General features: G+C 34.5%; 1 protein-coding gene across 2 annotated transcripts; it reads left to right on the forward strand.

Moving 5' to 3' along the window:
- Positions 1 to 990: 990 nt before the first annotated feature.
- Positions 991 to 13,822, forward strand: LOC107949812 (uncharacterized). Of its 2 annotated transcripts, none has more exons than XM_041090083.1 (20): positions 991 to 1,238; positions 1,353 to 1,422; positions 1,662 to 1,704; positions 2,261 to 2,338; positions 2,477 to 2,561; positions 2,653 to 2,735; positions 3,623 to 3,680; positions 4,065 to 4,175; positions 4,728 to 4,785; positions 5,016 to 5,112; positions 5,812 to 5,847; positions 7,681 to 7,817; positions 8,002 to 8,072; positions 8,183 to 8,236; positions 9,411 to 9,553; positions 10,197 to 10,337; positions 11,411 to 11,641; positions 11,849 to 11,908; positions 12,290 to 12,554; positions 13,391 to 13,822. In XM_041090083.1, the coding sequence occupies exons 1-20, from the start codon at positions 1,118 to 1,120 to the stop codon at positions 13,393 to 13,395; spliced, it is 1,947 nt and encodes a 648-aa protein (XP_040946017.1). In that variant the 5' UTR covers positions 991 to 1,117; the 3' UTR covers positions 13,396 to 13,822. The 2 variants fall into 2 exon arrangements, with proteins under 2 accessions (XP_040946017.1, XP_016740067.2); XM_016884578.2 differs by having other exon boundaries at positions 12,290 to 12,550.
- Positions 13,823 to 14,822: the final 1,000 nt, after the last annotated feature.

Raw genomic sequence — 14,822 nt, forward strand, 5'->3', positions numbered from 1 at the left:
TATACATGCACAACAGATGAAGATAAACATCTCTTTTACTTCAATGATATATGATGACTCAAAGGGAAATAAACAGCAATAGAAAATAAACAGCAATAGAAACATGCAATCGGGGAAACTAACCTGTACTGACTTGATCGGGGCAGAGATATATGAAGAACAACCTGTAATCGGAAAAGGGGAAACCGATTAGGTTAACAGTGCAATAATCGATGAAGAAGTCACTGCACTAACAAGGCAGTGATTCGAATCTGCTAACATGCAGAAAAAAGCTAAAGACACTACAAGGCAGCCATTGAAACTAATTACAGAGAGAAAAAGAGAGTTAGAAAAGAAAAGAAAAAAAAAAGAGAGTTGAAACTCATTACAGTGATTCGAAACCTTTACCTTTCAGTTGCAGTAACCTGGAGACCCACCAACTGAGAGCAATCGAAAGAGTGACAAAGAGAACAAGAAAAGAAAAAGGTCGACTAGTTGAGAAGGCAATCGAAAGAGTGGCAGAGAGAAAAAGAAAAGAAAAGAAACGGTGGGAGCAAATCGACAGAAAAGAGGCGTAATGGACTGGGAGCAAATCGGCAGAAAAGAAAAGCAAAGAAACAAGGAAGGAAATCGGATGAAGGAATAGAAGAGAAACAAAGGGGATCGGGGGAGGGTAAATCAGGGAGGTGATGCTGAATCGGTAGCTAATTTGGGCAAAAGAGGGGGAATAAAAATCGATGGTTTTCACCGATTAGGAAGGTAATAGATTACACGCGTATTACCAATACATCAAACCAAACGACGGAATACAGCCGAATTAGGTGGGGCCCACCAATACGTCAAACCAAACTAATTACATAGTTTACCCTTGAAAACCAATCGTTCTCCAAGATTTATCCTGCTTTAATCAGAATCTTTACCCATAGCCAATGATATTACGCCACGTGCTTAATTTCACGTGCGGCTTAGATACTGCAGTTTACATAATTGTAATCGACGACTAAAAGAATTTGCTTTTTGTACTTTATTTTTTCCCTTTGTCGCTTTGGCACTTCAAACATTCAAAACTCGGTTGCTCGGCAGTGATCTCTCAGTCTCTCTCTGAAGAAGCCAGAGGAATCATCGGCGAAATCGAGCGATGGCTGGAGATTCTGCGGCGAAAATCAAAGCCTATGCGGTGCCTGCGGTTCTATTCTCTCTTTCCATGTTATATCAGCTCGTTCTTCTCCCTCGTGCCTTTCCCCCTTCTCATTACGATGGTGAGTCCCAACTGTGTATATATATTCGTATTTTTATCAGTATATTGGACTTTGTTGCTGGAATTTTTTGGTTTAAGAAGTATAGTGATTTTTAACTTATTAAATGAGTGGTAGTTTTGGGATTAAAGACATATTGTTCAATGGAAGAAGTGAAAGAGGCGTACGAGAATCTTGAATCCAAATGGTAATTCTTCAGTTTCTTTCTACTTAAATTTTTATAATCTTTTTTTAGATTGAAAGAAAAGATTAAAGAGGTTAACATATTGATTATCTCAAAATAAATTTATATGAAATATAATATATTATGACGTTTCAAAATATATGAATATCACACGGATATACGAATTGCCAGGCTTTGATTAATTTGTTGGTTTTCGGACTTTACCATTTCTTGTTCGCATGTCTTCAATCGTATTGTTTCAGGAATTCAGGACTGGAAGTTCCTACTACCACTGAATTTATCAAGGTCGGTTAGTTAAACTTCTTTCTTCAATTTTATTTACTTTTTGTTTTCTTTGTTTCTGCAAAAAAAAAAAGTTAATTCTGTTTTTTAGCAATTTATTGCTCCTAGCATTTTGAATTATTAATAGTTACGCTACTTTCTTTGCTGCCTCACTACTTGCATTTTGCTTGCGGAAGTACAAAAGAAAAAAAAATTGCATATCATACATGAGTAAATACTAATATTTCTGAAGAATTTAGAGTGTATTCCATCGGTTTACTTTACCATACAACAATTATGCTAGAATTAGGGTAGCTTCTTTGCCATTTGGTAAATTTTAATCAATTACTATCAACTATGATTTATTTTCAACCATTTGCTTTTACGTAACTTTTTCTAAGACACAAAATGCAAGCAGCAAAAGCAACAATCGCATGTAGTTTTAACATTGCTCCTCCACAGATTAGATGAAGTCACATTTAGCCTTAGCTAAATGAACATGGTAGGCCATTTTTGAATATGCTGAGGTCAAATTATATAGTAATCCCATGAGTATATGGTGTTTATCATCTTGTTGCAGATTCAGTATGCTTATGAGCTTTTGACAAATCCCATATGGAAAAGGAATTATGATGTATTTGGAATTAATGAGCAAGATGTAAGTATTTCTCTGCAACCTACTTGCTATCCATAGTTTTATCTCCTGGACTCATCTCCAAGAGAGAGGGAGAGAAAGATAGCTTTATGCTGGGTTTTGGATTATTTTATTGAAGGGTTTTACTCCCATGGTCTGCAGCATGTTCTGGAAAAACTCAGCCAACAATATGCAGGGGAAAAGTTCTCTAACATAGCACTCCCATTACTGCGTACTGTTGCTTCTGGTATTGAAATTTTGAATCTTTACCTTTTTTTTCCCCATACTATGAAGCTTTAAAAGTTAATGTCAAGCCAATGAATGGACACTTCCTGCAGATACTGGAGATTATGCTTTTAATGTTATTACTTCCAAGGAGTTTCAGTCTATGTTTCAAGATTCCAAACCATGGTTACTTCAGGTACATACAACCATTGACTGATATACGTTTGCATAGTATTGCCACTTTAATTAGATTTCCCCATATAATGTCAAATATTCAATAGTCTAGTAGCCCATGCTGCTCATATCCAAAGGCTAGTTTAAACAGTCTCCTCATTCATGGAGAAAACTAAGAGTTCACATTCAGGAGAGGGAGAGAGATTCATTCTACCCTGGGACTTACCCATGTTGAATTGGTCACTTGGCAATCTAACAGCTTAATATTTTAGAATTTTATTTGGTTTGTTTATTGGCGAATTCAGCTTAAGCTTATTAAAACTCCCTAACTTATACCAATTTCCAGTCAGTACCATGTTTAATTGGGGTTAACTCAAGCAGACGGCTATCTCTTATTCTTGGATAAATTGTTGACCATGCTAACTAAGTTTTCTAATGAACACATTAATACATTCACACGCCATCATTAGAGACTTGGTTTGCACCAAGGTACTCGAAATCCCTAGCTGATCTGGTACTACCAGAGCAGTACTCCCTCATTCATATAAGTTCTGCTCATTATGTCTCCATAGGTACAGTTGCTCCCTCATATAAGCCCTTTGGAAAGGCAAAGAACCTTCTTCATCCAACTGTCCATTCTGTTGAGCGTTAGTGCAGAAAAGTCCTTTTTTAGTGCCATACTACTATGGCATGTCTCACATTCAAGAATGAATTGCCCCATATACTGTAAAATTTATCTCAGCCTTTACACTGGTGAATATGCATGTTCTGTTTGCTTTTGGTTATGGATTTTAGATTTATTATTACCAGTTAGTGCCTATGCAATTTTATCATGGATTATCTGCGGTTCACCCCCCCCCAATAATGATTTACTAAATCATAATAAATTCTAATGATATTTGCATTTAGGTGTATTCATCTGGCAGCAATCAATCTGCTCAATTTGCTAATTCGTGGAAAAGAATTGGTATGCTCTTTTGCTGAAAGTTTGGGATCTACTAAGAATATTTATTTGCTCATTACAGTGTAGATGTGACAGTTCTTAGTTATCTATGACATATGGTAGAGATATTGATTGTAGTGTGATTACTTATATTCATTTTCAACTCAGATATTAAATTAATAATTTACTATGATACTTTTGAGTTCTGATTAAGGGCTTCTTTGATCTCTCTATTTCTCTGAATAGGTGTAAGAAAATAAGATATTTCATTGAAAATATATATTAGAATTCAGTAGTGTAATTTGTGTTGGTTGATGTTTTCTCACATAGTAAAATTGTTCAGAAGTTGAAATCACGGTCATATTCCTTTAATATTTTAATGAATTTATGTCTTCCCTTTATATTCAGCTGCTTTATTGAATGGGGTTGCAAACATTGGCATGGTAGAACTTGGTGAGGTTCAAGTTGCAGCCTACCTTTCTGAGAGAAAGCCAATGGGCCGGTTCTTCTTCAGGAATGGTTAGTGGTACTCTTATAACCTGCTAAAATATAACTTTGCTCCCTATTACTGTTTTTGGTGTTAATTTTTAAGACAATTTACTGGAATATAGAGGGAGTTCCCTGATTGGTAGAAATTGTTAGATGAACATAACTTCACTTGATTTTCTTCGATGAAGACTGAACTTATTTATATTAAAGTTGTCAGTTGCATTAATATTAGCAGTGTGTATGCCTTATACCTAGCAATCTGGAATGACAAAGTCATGGTTTTGTGATGAAGATGATATAATCCCCACTATTGTGCTGCCAATTATTGGGCGAAATGTTGGTGCCATGAAGCAGGCAAATGATGATGGAATTCAGATTGTATTCTCTGAATGGAAGCAATTTATGTTTCTTTCTGTTTGAACTAGCTGAGTTCTCTTCGGCATACTTTTCTTCTCCCCCCAAGTAGATGCTATACCTCTGACAACTGGAAACTGCTGTTTTTTCATTTATCTTTTTGAAACTTTAACTTCAGCACAACCAAGCACTTCTACCTTCAGTTTAACTTAATAATAATGTATATAGGTCTTCCTTCAGTGGTTGCTTTCCCATCAGGGTGTAAAACTTCAGACTGTCTTATCCGGTAAGTTACATTTGAGGTTTGAATTCAAAAGACAAAAAGGATAAATACTAATAAAGGATAAGTAAAATACATGAAGCACGGTTTTTTTATATAGTGAAAAGCAATATCTTTGTTTTTATGTTTACATTATACATTTTTCTATATCTCCAATTACTGTAATTAAATGTCTTCTGTACTTGTTACAATTTTTTTCTGTACTGCTGATATCTTAAATTGACACTATTGTATAGGTTTGAGGGAGAGCTATCTGTTGATGCAGTAACAGATTGGTTTGCAATGGCCGTACTTAACTTGCCTCGCATCTTTTACTATTCAAAGGAATCATTGGTAATGTATAGCATCTCTTTGAGTCCTCATCTGACTTTTTATTCTTAACTAAGGTTTTTTTTTCCGCCCCCACTTCTATTCTAAATCATGGTTCAAATTTGATTGTCATTAAAGTTTTCTTAACTAAAGATATTTTCTGATATCACTGGCAAAATAAATTCCTATGAGGAAAGAAAAACAAAAACAATTATCATCTTTTTGCAAGTTTAATCTGTTTTATTTGAATGCATCAGTAAGATGAATTGTCAATTGTCTTCGTTGTTATCCTGATAAACTTTACTTCATAGTCATAACATCACTGGCACATTGTTTGTTGCTATTTCCATGTCCCACTGTTATTCTTGTTAAATGCATATGGGAATGAATTCTTAATATTATCCATTTGAAGTCAATGAAAAGAATAATTTCAAAATTATACATTTATTTTGAGCTTATTTAGGTCAACTTGGGTGTTATGCTTGACATACTAGAACTAGATGCCCTACTATATTTCAGGTCCTCAAACTCATTCCACTGTCAAATTAATAGTTATTCATTTCTTTTTTTTCTCTTTTTGATGAAACTTTTAAGTTTTTGCATTTCTTGTTATCTTTTTCCTTTTGAGTTCTGTTAACTTTGTCTTGTTTGTGTCTCACTGATTTTCCACAAACTTTTTTGTACTATTGGAGAAAATAATCTTTTGTTTTTTAATTATATCAGGGGCCAAGGTTTCTGGCAAAAAGCAGTCCCCATAAGGTATGCTTTTTCCTTTCTTTCGTCCGGTTTCATTTTTCATTATTCTCTAATATGGTCAACATGAATTTATTTCCTTTAATCTCTCTAGATTTGTTTGTCAGTCTATTTGTGCCACGCCCTTCTAGGTTGAATCTCTGCCTTTCTGCCCTAGAGTATTCCAAAATATGCCATCTTTCTTTGTTTAAACTCCTAAATTTAATTATTTTTCTATATTCTATTATTAAAAACATTTTGAAGTTAGAAACTACTGCTATTAAACATCAATGTCATCATGCACTAAGCCCTAAATTTAAGATTTCAATTTGAGCATTCAATATCAAATGGAAATAGTATGAATAGGGATGGAAATGGAGCGGGGCGGGGTGGATGTTGCTAAATCCACCACCGCTCCACAGTTGGCATGCTTTGCGCCACCACCTTCATGGATGTTGGATGGATCCATCCTTGCTCCACTTCAATTTAAATTTTACCACTTATTTTTAATATTTCCAGTATTTTTAAAGCCAAGTAAATATTTATAAATAATTCTTCAAATAAATATTTGAACATAAAATATATGATTTTTCTATAATAAATTATTACATTTTCACCCTTTTAATAGTTATATATATGTAAGGATAAAATGGTAATTTTATATAGTGGAGCGAGGTGGGGCCAGCTATTAACCATTCCATACCCACTATCCAAAAGAAAATTCCACCTCGTCCCGCATCCACTTTTCAAAAAATAAAATCCACTCTATATGGAGCAGATCAGTTCGGAATCCATCAGATGGTTTGGGTTTTGCCATCCCTAAGTATGAATAAGATCTTTTTTGGTTATTAATTTAACAGAAGATCTAATATTATTACCAGACTGCACTTCTCTATTGTTTTTCTGTTTCCCGTTCCACTTTTTCTTGGTTATTGAATAGCTTGTGTTTTGCGACTTTAAACAGTTTATTGCTTTCTCAGTTTGTTAGTTGTTACATATCATAGTTGTTTGGGCTTCGGTCCTTTAGTAGATCATTTGTGTACTGTACTTTTATCCTTGTAGATTCTTTCTTTTAAATTTTCACCAGATTTTCTTATTGAAGTTGTTCAAGTGGTTTGTGTGTGTATATAGATGTAAGGGTTTTCCCGTTCAGTACTTGTTGAAAAACTACCCATGTAATTCCTGTTGCATCTCTCTTCCAGATTATATTAATCCTACACCTTGAGTATCAAGTAGAAAGAAATTTCAAACAGAAAGGAAAAGATAAATATCCTCGTTCATACTTGGATTTGATTTTTGTTTTTTTGGAGAAGCTTGGATGTGATATTCAGTAAGAACAAGAAGGAACCTGGTAGTAATGTATAACAAATCAATGCTAGAGTACTATACTAACAAATTGATTATAATGGTGTCTTGAATGGACAAATGCACAAGTTTTTGCTGGAGAGGGTTCTCAGAGAAGAGGTTGTTCCATTTTGTGTTGTGTATTCTTCCATCATGTTTTAGCTTTTATTTGAAAGCTTTCTATAAAGTTTTAGTGATCCTGTAATATTGATTGGAATCTGTTTGTTTGTTTCTTAGGAGCCCTTTCTACCTATTAGCATAGCATAGATTTCTATGCTGTAATTGTTGATATATTTTGCTAGTCATGCCTAATGTATATTTCACAGTTGATATTCATGACATGTAAGATATTATTACACGGGCATTCTTGTCCTTGTTAGTTTTTCCCCTTTTTAGATAAAAATTATCAACATTTGAACGTTTTGAATATTGAATGCTCTTCCATTTTGTTAACTTACCTTTGATTTTTATGTATCCCATTGTGATAATGGATTGTTACATGCTTCGGAATTGTAGGTAAAAGTGATTTTCTTCTCAAAAACAGGGGAGCGTGCAACTCCAGCAATTCGTCAAGCTGCAAGGGATTATTGGAACTATGCTACTTTTGCTTGTGTCCTATGGCGTGAAGAGGAATTTTCTGTTTGGTGGAATACGTAAGTAGATGGTTTTTCCTTTTCACTTGAGTTGTATGTAAATTAGATATGAATACTGTATATAGTTACATATATCTCTGATTTTTTTTATTGCAATATATAGTATTAGTTGTAGTTTTAGTCTTCTTCCACTGTCTATGATAGATAGCATTTCCCTTGACAGATTTTTATAAACTAATAACAGGTTTGGAGTGGAGTCTGCCCCTGCTGTCGTCTTCTTGAAAGATCCAGGTCTAAAACCTCTTGTGTACCATGGTATGTTAGTGCATATTTGTTTTATTTCTTATCAGTTCTTGATGTCTATAGAACATCAATTTAATTACTGTGGATCATGTACAAAGCTGAACTTTGACCACTACATGCAGGATCAGTAAATGATTCATGGTTTTTAGATGTCTTGGAACAGAACAAACAGCAAGGTATATTTGAGCATTACTTTATATTTGTAAGACTTTTCTGTATTTCGATATAAAAGAAAATATTTTTAAGAATTAGAAAATAACATTTCATAATGAACAAATGCATGCATTTATTTCTCAATCAAATATAAAAGTGACCCCTTTTTTTAAAATTTTGTTCGTAAATAATATGAATTTGCTTTTAATGTTATCTTATTAATTTCTTTTGACCTTTTAATGACAAGGACTCTAATTACTCACTAGCACCCCTGTTGATAAAAACGTGATTCGTGCATATTTGTTTTCCCATGTATGTCACCTTAAAGAGGTAAACAGGTCAAAGATTCAAGACTAAAACTGTGCAGGGTATTGAAATTCAGGCAGCGGAGAAGCAAAGACATGCCCAAATCTATTTTCTTTTTGTTTTAAAATGGAGTTCAATAACGTCCTATCTTATTATCCTATATAGATCATCTAGGGACCACTAGCCTGTAATTCTAGGTTGCACAGTGTTGTTACTGGTGTGCATCAGATAGCAGAGTAGTAGACTGCATTCTGTTTCTCAAATAGGTTGTGAATTTATTTTGATTTGCTAAATGGAATGCTTTAGAGAGTCTAGATGCACAGGTATTCGGCGTATATCTTAGCAAAGTTTTGTGATCCATCAGTTGCATAAATTTGACAATAGTTTATTGGAGATGTTATCAGAACTTATTTTGCAGTAGGTTATAGACGTGCTTGTAGTTTCATGACTTAAATATCTTGTTCCAAGATCATTATTCCCTTCAACTTTGATGGTAAAATCAGAATAGAAATGACTGATTTCTGGCATTACGTGGTGGATCTAGCATTTCTGGCATATATCATCTATGGAATGAAGTTCAGTATAATACAATGCAATGAAATGTTGGAGTTTTCTTACTTAGCATGGAGTATGAACTGAAGTTAATTTGTAAGTGGAAAGGAAAACAAAAGAACCTGGGTTATTAGAAAATTTCTTGTTGAAATATTATGTGAGACTCTTCAATTTGTGTAAGCTTCATAATCTTATCTTAGTGTGAAATTTAAAAAAAAAAAAAAAAAAGACTTGATTGATCTGAGCAATTCATTCCAAGCATCTAATAGCTATGTTTTATTTCTTTTTCTTTTCTTAAGAAAGGGTGGTAGAGTGGTATCTCATTTTCTCTTTTTACAGAGCTCCCTCAGTTAAGGAGTTTGACTTCAGAGGAACTAGGGTGTGATGCTCGTGGCTATTCTCGTGCTGGCCATGATACCTTGACCTGGTATTGTGCTATCCTAGCTGGAAGGCTGGGTCCAGAACTTGATAGCATGCGAGAAGTAAGCTTCTGTGCACTAGATTATATTCCATACGTTCAGTTCTCTTCATATATTTTTCCTGTTGCATTATCTGCCTCAGCATTTCCTTCAACCTCTTATAACAGTTCTAACATTGTATAATTCTGTTTTGTCTGGGTTTAATTTGTACATATTGCTTTTTATGTGGAAGAAGCTAATTAACTTTGTAGGATATATAATAGTTCTTTTCTTCGAAAATATGATTAGCAGTTCATATTTCATTTGTTCTTTAAATCCAAATGACATTCCGGGTTATTGTTACTCGATTAGGTATTATTTTTCTTAATGAGAAAAATCATACACAAACATGGAAAGATGGAATCATAAGTCTTAAATGATCGTAAAAGGATTTGTTACACTCCAAACAGCCATATTGGAAAGAAAGAAAGTTGAATAAAGGATAATACACAATGAATTATGTCTGCGTTCATGTGCTTATCTATGCATGTGTATCTATTTTGTATCTAAATTGTATATTTTCAATTTATAATACACAATGAATAAAGTATATTTTCAATGTAATACAACGATATATAAATTGTATTTAGCATTTCAGAGGAGAACAAAAATGATGGCCACCTCCTCATTGATTTAAGGAAATGGGGTGAACTAATCTAGATTATAGACCATGCGCAGGGTCCAAGAAACATTATCAAAATCTAGTGTGTTGAAGGCTGCAAGTGAAGATGAGCACTCAATAACAGCTGCTGTTGCTTTAAAAAGTAAACGATTGACATTAAGCTGGCTTGACGGGGAAACACAAAAGGTGCGTCTTTATTGTTGTTGTTGTTGTTGTTGTTGTTGTTGTCGTTGTTGTTGTCGTTATTATTATGATGACGATGATGTTAAAATATGCTTAAATCCCTGTACTCTTCGTAAATTTGAAATTTAGTCCCTAAATTTTTATTTCTTGGAATTTAATCTCTCTACTTTTCCGATTTCAAAATTTAGGTTCAATTGTTAACACTATTAAAATTATTTTGTTAAATTCAGGTTCATTATATCAATTTTTTAGTTACATTGCTACCGATGGAGTATTTTTTTTTATTTCAAAATGTCACACCAATCAATTTAAAAAAAAAAATTAAACAATGTTAACAATTAGACCTAAATTTTGAAATATGAAAAGTTGAAGGACTAAATTCCACATTTGTGAAGAGGACAAGGACCTATGGCATATTTTAATCTTCTTCTTATTATTAAACTTAAGGATGCCTGAAATTTTAAGGTTAAAAAGAGCTCCTCTGTAACTTGCCTAATTCTTCTTTCTTCCGTTTCCTTGATGGGAGCATCTTTCATATTATGTTTAGGGTAAGAGCCGAGTCAAGAGGGATGCGAAACTGTGGGAACTGAAAAGGGCTTATAATAAGATCTAAATTTAGATAACAATGCTTATGATGGCTGACCCCAAGCCTGAGCCTGAACACAGTGATTGATATCAATATTTAAAGCAAGCCTTGAAAGGCTGAAACTATATTAGTCATCAGAGATCACAAAGCTTTCTTTACCAAAGAACTTTAGCTGATAGGTTATCAAACTAAACATTGTAACTCCTATTACTGTCCCTATTTTACATGAGCAAGCCCAATGGGTTTGCAATTGATTGAAGCTTAAACCATCGGTATCTTGTACGGAAATTGATTCGTAGCATGACAATGGGTGCCAGGCTTCAAAAGCTCAACCAATTCGTCATGTGGGCTCTCATACCATGATAACTAATAATTAAATCTTAGACTGGCCAAATTGATATTTTATCTCCTAAGAATTAGTTTATTTTTAAACAAAAACTTTATTCTATCCATCTTACAGGTTTCTAACCTCTGATTTGTTTTTCTCCAGAACTACTGTTTTTTCTACCTTAATATTGAAAGTAGTTATGAAACATGTGGACCAAGGAGAGTTCGAACTGATGTCCCTCGGTTATTCATTATCCGCTATGAAAGGAATGCTACTGAAGATACTTTTAAGGTAGATAAGAAAGCAAAAAGTATGTGGGAATTCCACCAACAGGTAGTTGATCCTGCTGCACAGCTTTCAGTGACTTACAATGGTTCAGCTGAAGTTTCCCAGGTATAAGCATTTATCTTGCGTTTAGCTACAGAGTCAGCTACCTTCATGCTTAAGCTTTCATCAAACTTCATAATTTTGCATCATATATTTTCTGATGTTCTGTCAAGAATTCGCGCCCTGTAAGAGATCGGAGATATTTGAACCCTTCTGAAGCCAATATATAGGCATTTCCTGATTGTCCATCAATGTTGTTTGCCACTTTTGCAGATCATCCAGTGGATGTCAAACATAATTGAGGATGGTGACTCCAGGAAACTCCCCTTCTATGTAAGCACCGTATTGTTCCTTTTGAGAAATTTCGGAAAGGCTTATATTCATGCATATTCTTTGTTTCAATTCTTTATGTCTACGTTTCTTATTATCAACTTATGGTTTGGGGCAAATTCTACACCAACAGGTAACCTTCTCTTTTCATAATCAATATATAGGGTCAATTCAGAAATTTTTGGCAAGTAACATTTCAGTTGTTTATGTAATGTTTTGGAGAGGGAAATTTTCTTGCCTGGCACACAGTACCATAAGCGAGAGAGTTACGGTTGCTTCTTTATGTTTATGACTGAACTATAATATGGTTAAATTATTACTTTGTTTTCAGTTTCCTTTGAAACCTTGAACTTGCTGCACAGACTAAGATTTATTCCATTGCAGAGGGTAAAAACACCAGAGCTAGTTCCTGAGGATGCAGAGCCTTTCTGGTCAAGAGGTCCACAAGGCTTACTTTCCAAAAGCATGGGAACAAAGCAAAAAATCCAACGCACTATAATTCGAATATATGATTATCTAGGTGATCCAAGGATTGGTCCAGCTTTGCTTTTGGGAGCCTTGATGTCCTTTGGTAGCATCTGGCTGATGAGGACTCAACAAAATCGTTCGGTTCAGTCAAGCCAACCGAGCCAAGCAGATAATGATGTAGGTGATAATTTAAGAATGCACCTCTTTTACAGTCTTCAAGTAATGTAGCTATTATGTGCCCCTAACAGGAGTCAGTAATAATGACCATTTTCATGCTATGTTACCTAGACCTCAAGCAAGTGTCAGGTACAGGCATGTATCAAACATGGATATACTCAAATTTTCAAGTTTTCCTAGTTATTTAGAGGATCCTACAGCCACACTTATGTCTGAATAGGGGTATCGAACATAGGTGTCAGATATGGATATTTTAGGTAAAATTAAGAGTCCAGTTAACATTGGCTCCCATATGCATTCACAGGAAGCTAGACACTGGACACAAGGGGTACATTGTGTTTTGTCTCAGATGTGCTACATGCCTTCAAGTAGTTTGCTTGGCAACCATGAAAGCTTTTAACATTCATCTGTCTTTGTTTGTTTGCCTTTTTCCTTGACAAAGAAGGAATAGACTAGAAAAACCCGTGTTACTCGGTCTTAGGTTTGAATATTGGATATAGATGTGTGTCTAAGATCGAGCATGTATAATTTTTTAAAACCTCTCCATATATTTGGAAGGTCATAATCCTTTACCATGTCTAAATATATGTCGGACTGACACATATATTGGATACGGGTTAAAAGAGTAGATAACGAAAGCATCAACTAAACCGTGTCTTAATAGAAAATTTTTCTGGTTACTTCTACTTTACTAATCCAAGTACATGATTTTTTTAGCAGAAAGAATAGAAAGATATCTAGTTCATTGTGTATCTTTGCTTTCTGCCGGTGAGATTTTCCTCTTTAGTCCGTTTAATTGTAATTATATTTTGACCACTAGCTTCTCTATCTTCTTTCCAGGATAAACTGAAACCAAGAGAGAGACGCCGGGAAAGGAATGCATCGAAACGCAACTTACCTCCTTCAATAACTGATTTTGAGCCAAAGGATTCATACCAGACGCCACTGTCGGACTCGGACTAAGTCGCTTAACAAAAAAATGCAAATCCAAAAGTAGAAAGCATGCAATGTAAGTGGCTACCAGGTGACATAAATACATACATGACTAGGATTTGTGTGCCTTTAAACGAACAGGCTGTCAAATGGACACATCTTGAGGCACCCTTGACACTTCATAGAAATGCGCATGCAATAAATTTTCTCCCACTTCATTTTGCTTAAATTGAGTTGGGGAATATTGGTTTTTGCAGTTCTGTTAATGTTTGGGAAAACAAAATGACAATATCTATGAAGATTGTGTATCATATCTTTTAATGCAAGTTAGTTTTTATACTACTGAGGAAAATTAGTCAATTGAAGAAAAAAAAATACATCACTAACCAGTGTAGGCTGACGTGGTATTTAATTTTTATTAAAATATTTATGTAATATGCCAACACTTATTTAAGACTTTAAAATAAATATGTAAGATATTTTAATTATATAAAAAAAAGGTAAATTACACCAACAGTGAATCAACTTGGGGTAGTTGATAAAATTGTCACTCAAATTTTAATTTAGTCACTTAATTTTTAAAAAATAACAAAACAGTCATTACTAATCATTTTCCGTTAGAGATGTAATGGACGTAGCATATTCTGTTACAAACTTCCATTTTTCATCCCTCTTTCCCATCCCTCTCTCTCTTCCACACCATCTCTCCCCTACTCTAATTCTCTTTACCTCTCCCCCTTTTCCCCACCATCCTTCTTTCTACTTTGATTCTTTTCCTCTCCTCCAACGTCCCTTTGCTAACTCTCTTCCCCTACTATGATTCTTTCCCTTTCCCCCACTCTAAGAAAAAAAAAAAGACCTAACCGTCATATGTAGAACATTTGAGTTCAAAAACGTAGGAGACTTGGTAAAACCAACTATGATGGACGAAAGACAGTGATAAATAACAAAAAGCTTAGCCCAAGCAGAAATGAACATTGTTAAGCAAAAACACTAGAAACCCAGCAGACTAAAACCTTTACGAGAAAAGAAGAAAAGATTCTCTAAAATTCAGAACCTAGCAGCGGCTATATTCTCAAGGAACTTCGACCATGAAGAAACCAACACCCATTTTTGGATTCAAAACCTGGTAACAGACCTCTGATGTAAAGAGACCTGCAAAAAATAAAAAAGGAGAATGGTCATATTCCCGAGAAAAGGGGACCGAGTACCGAACAATGGAAGACCCAGAGGTGATGGACCCAAAAACTACACAAACTGACCAAAGCTATTCTGAAGCTTCTCGAAGGGTCAAAACCCGAGTTGTTGATAATCCTATACTGCAACATCGTTTAAAAAA

This window comes from Gossypium hirsutum, chromosome D03, assembly GCF_007990345.1.
Source record: "Gossypium hirsutum isolate 1008001.06 chromosome D03, Gossypium_hirsutum_v2.1, whole genome shotgun sequence".
In the NCBI taxonomy this organism is placed as follows: domain Eukaryota; kingdom Viridiplantae; phylum Streptophyta; class Magnoliopsida; order Malvales; family Malvaceae; genus Gossypium; species Gossypium hirsutum.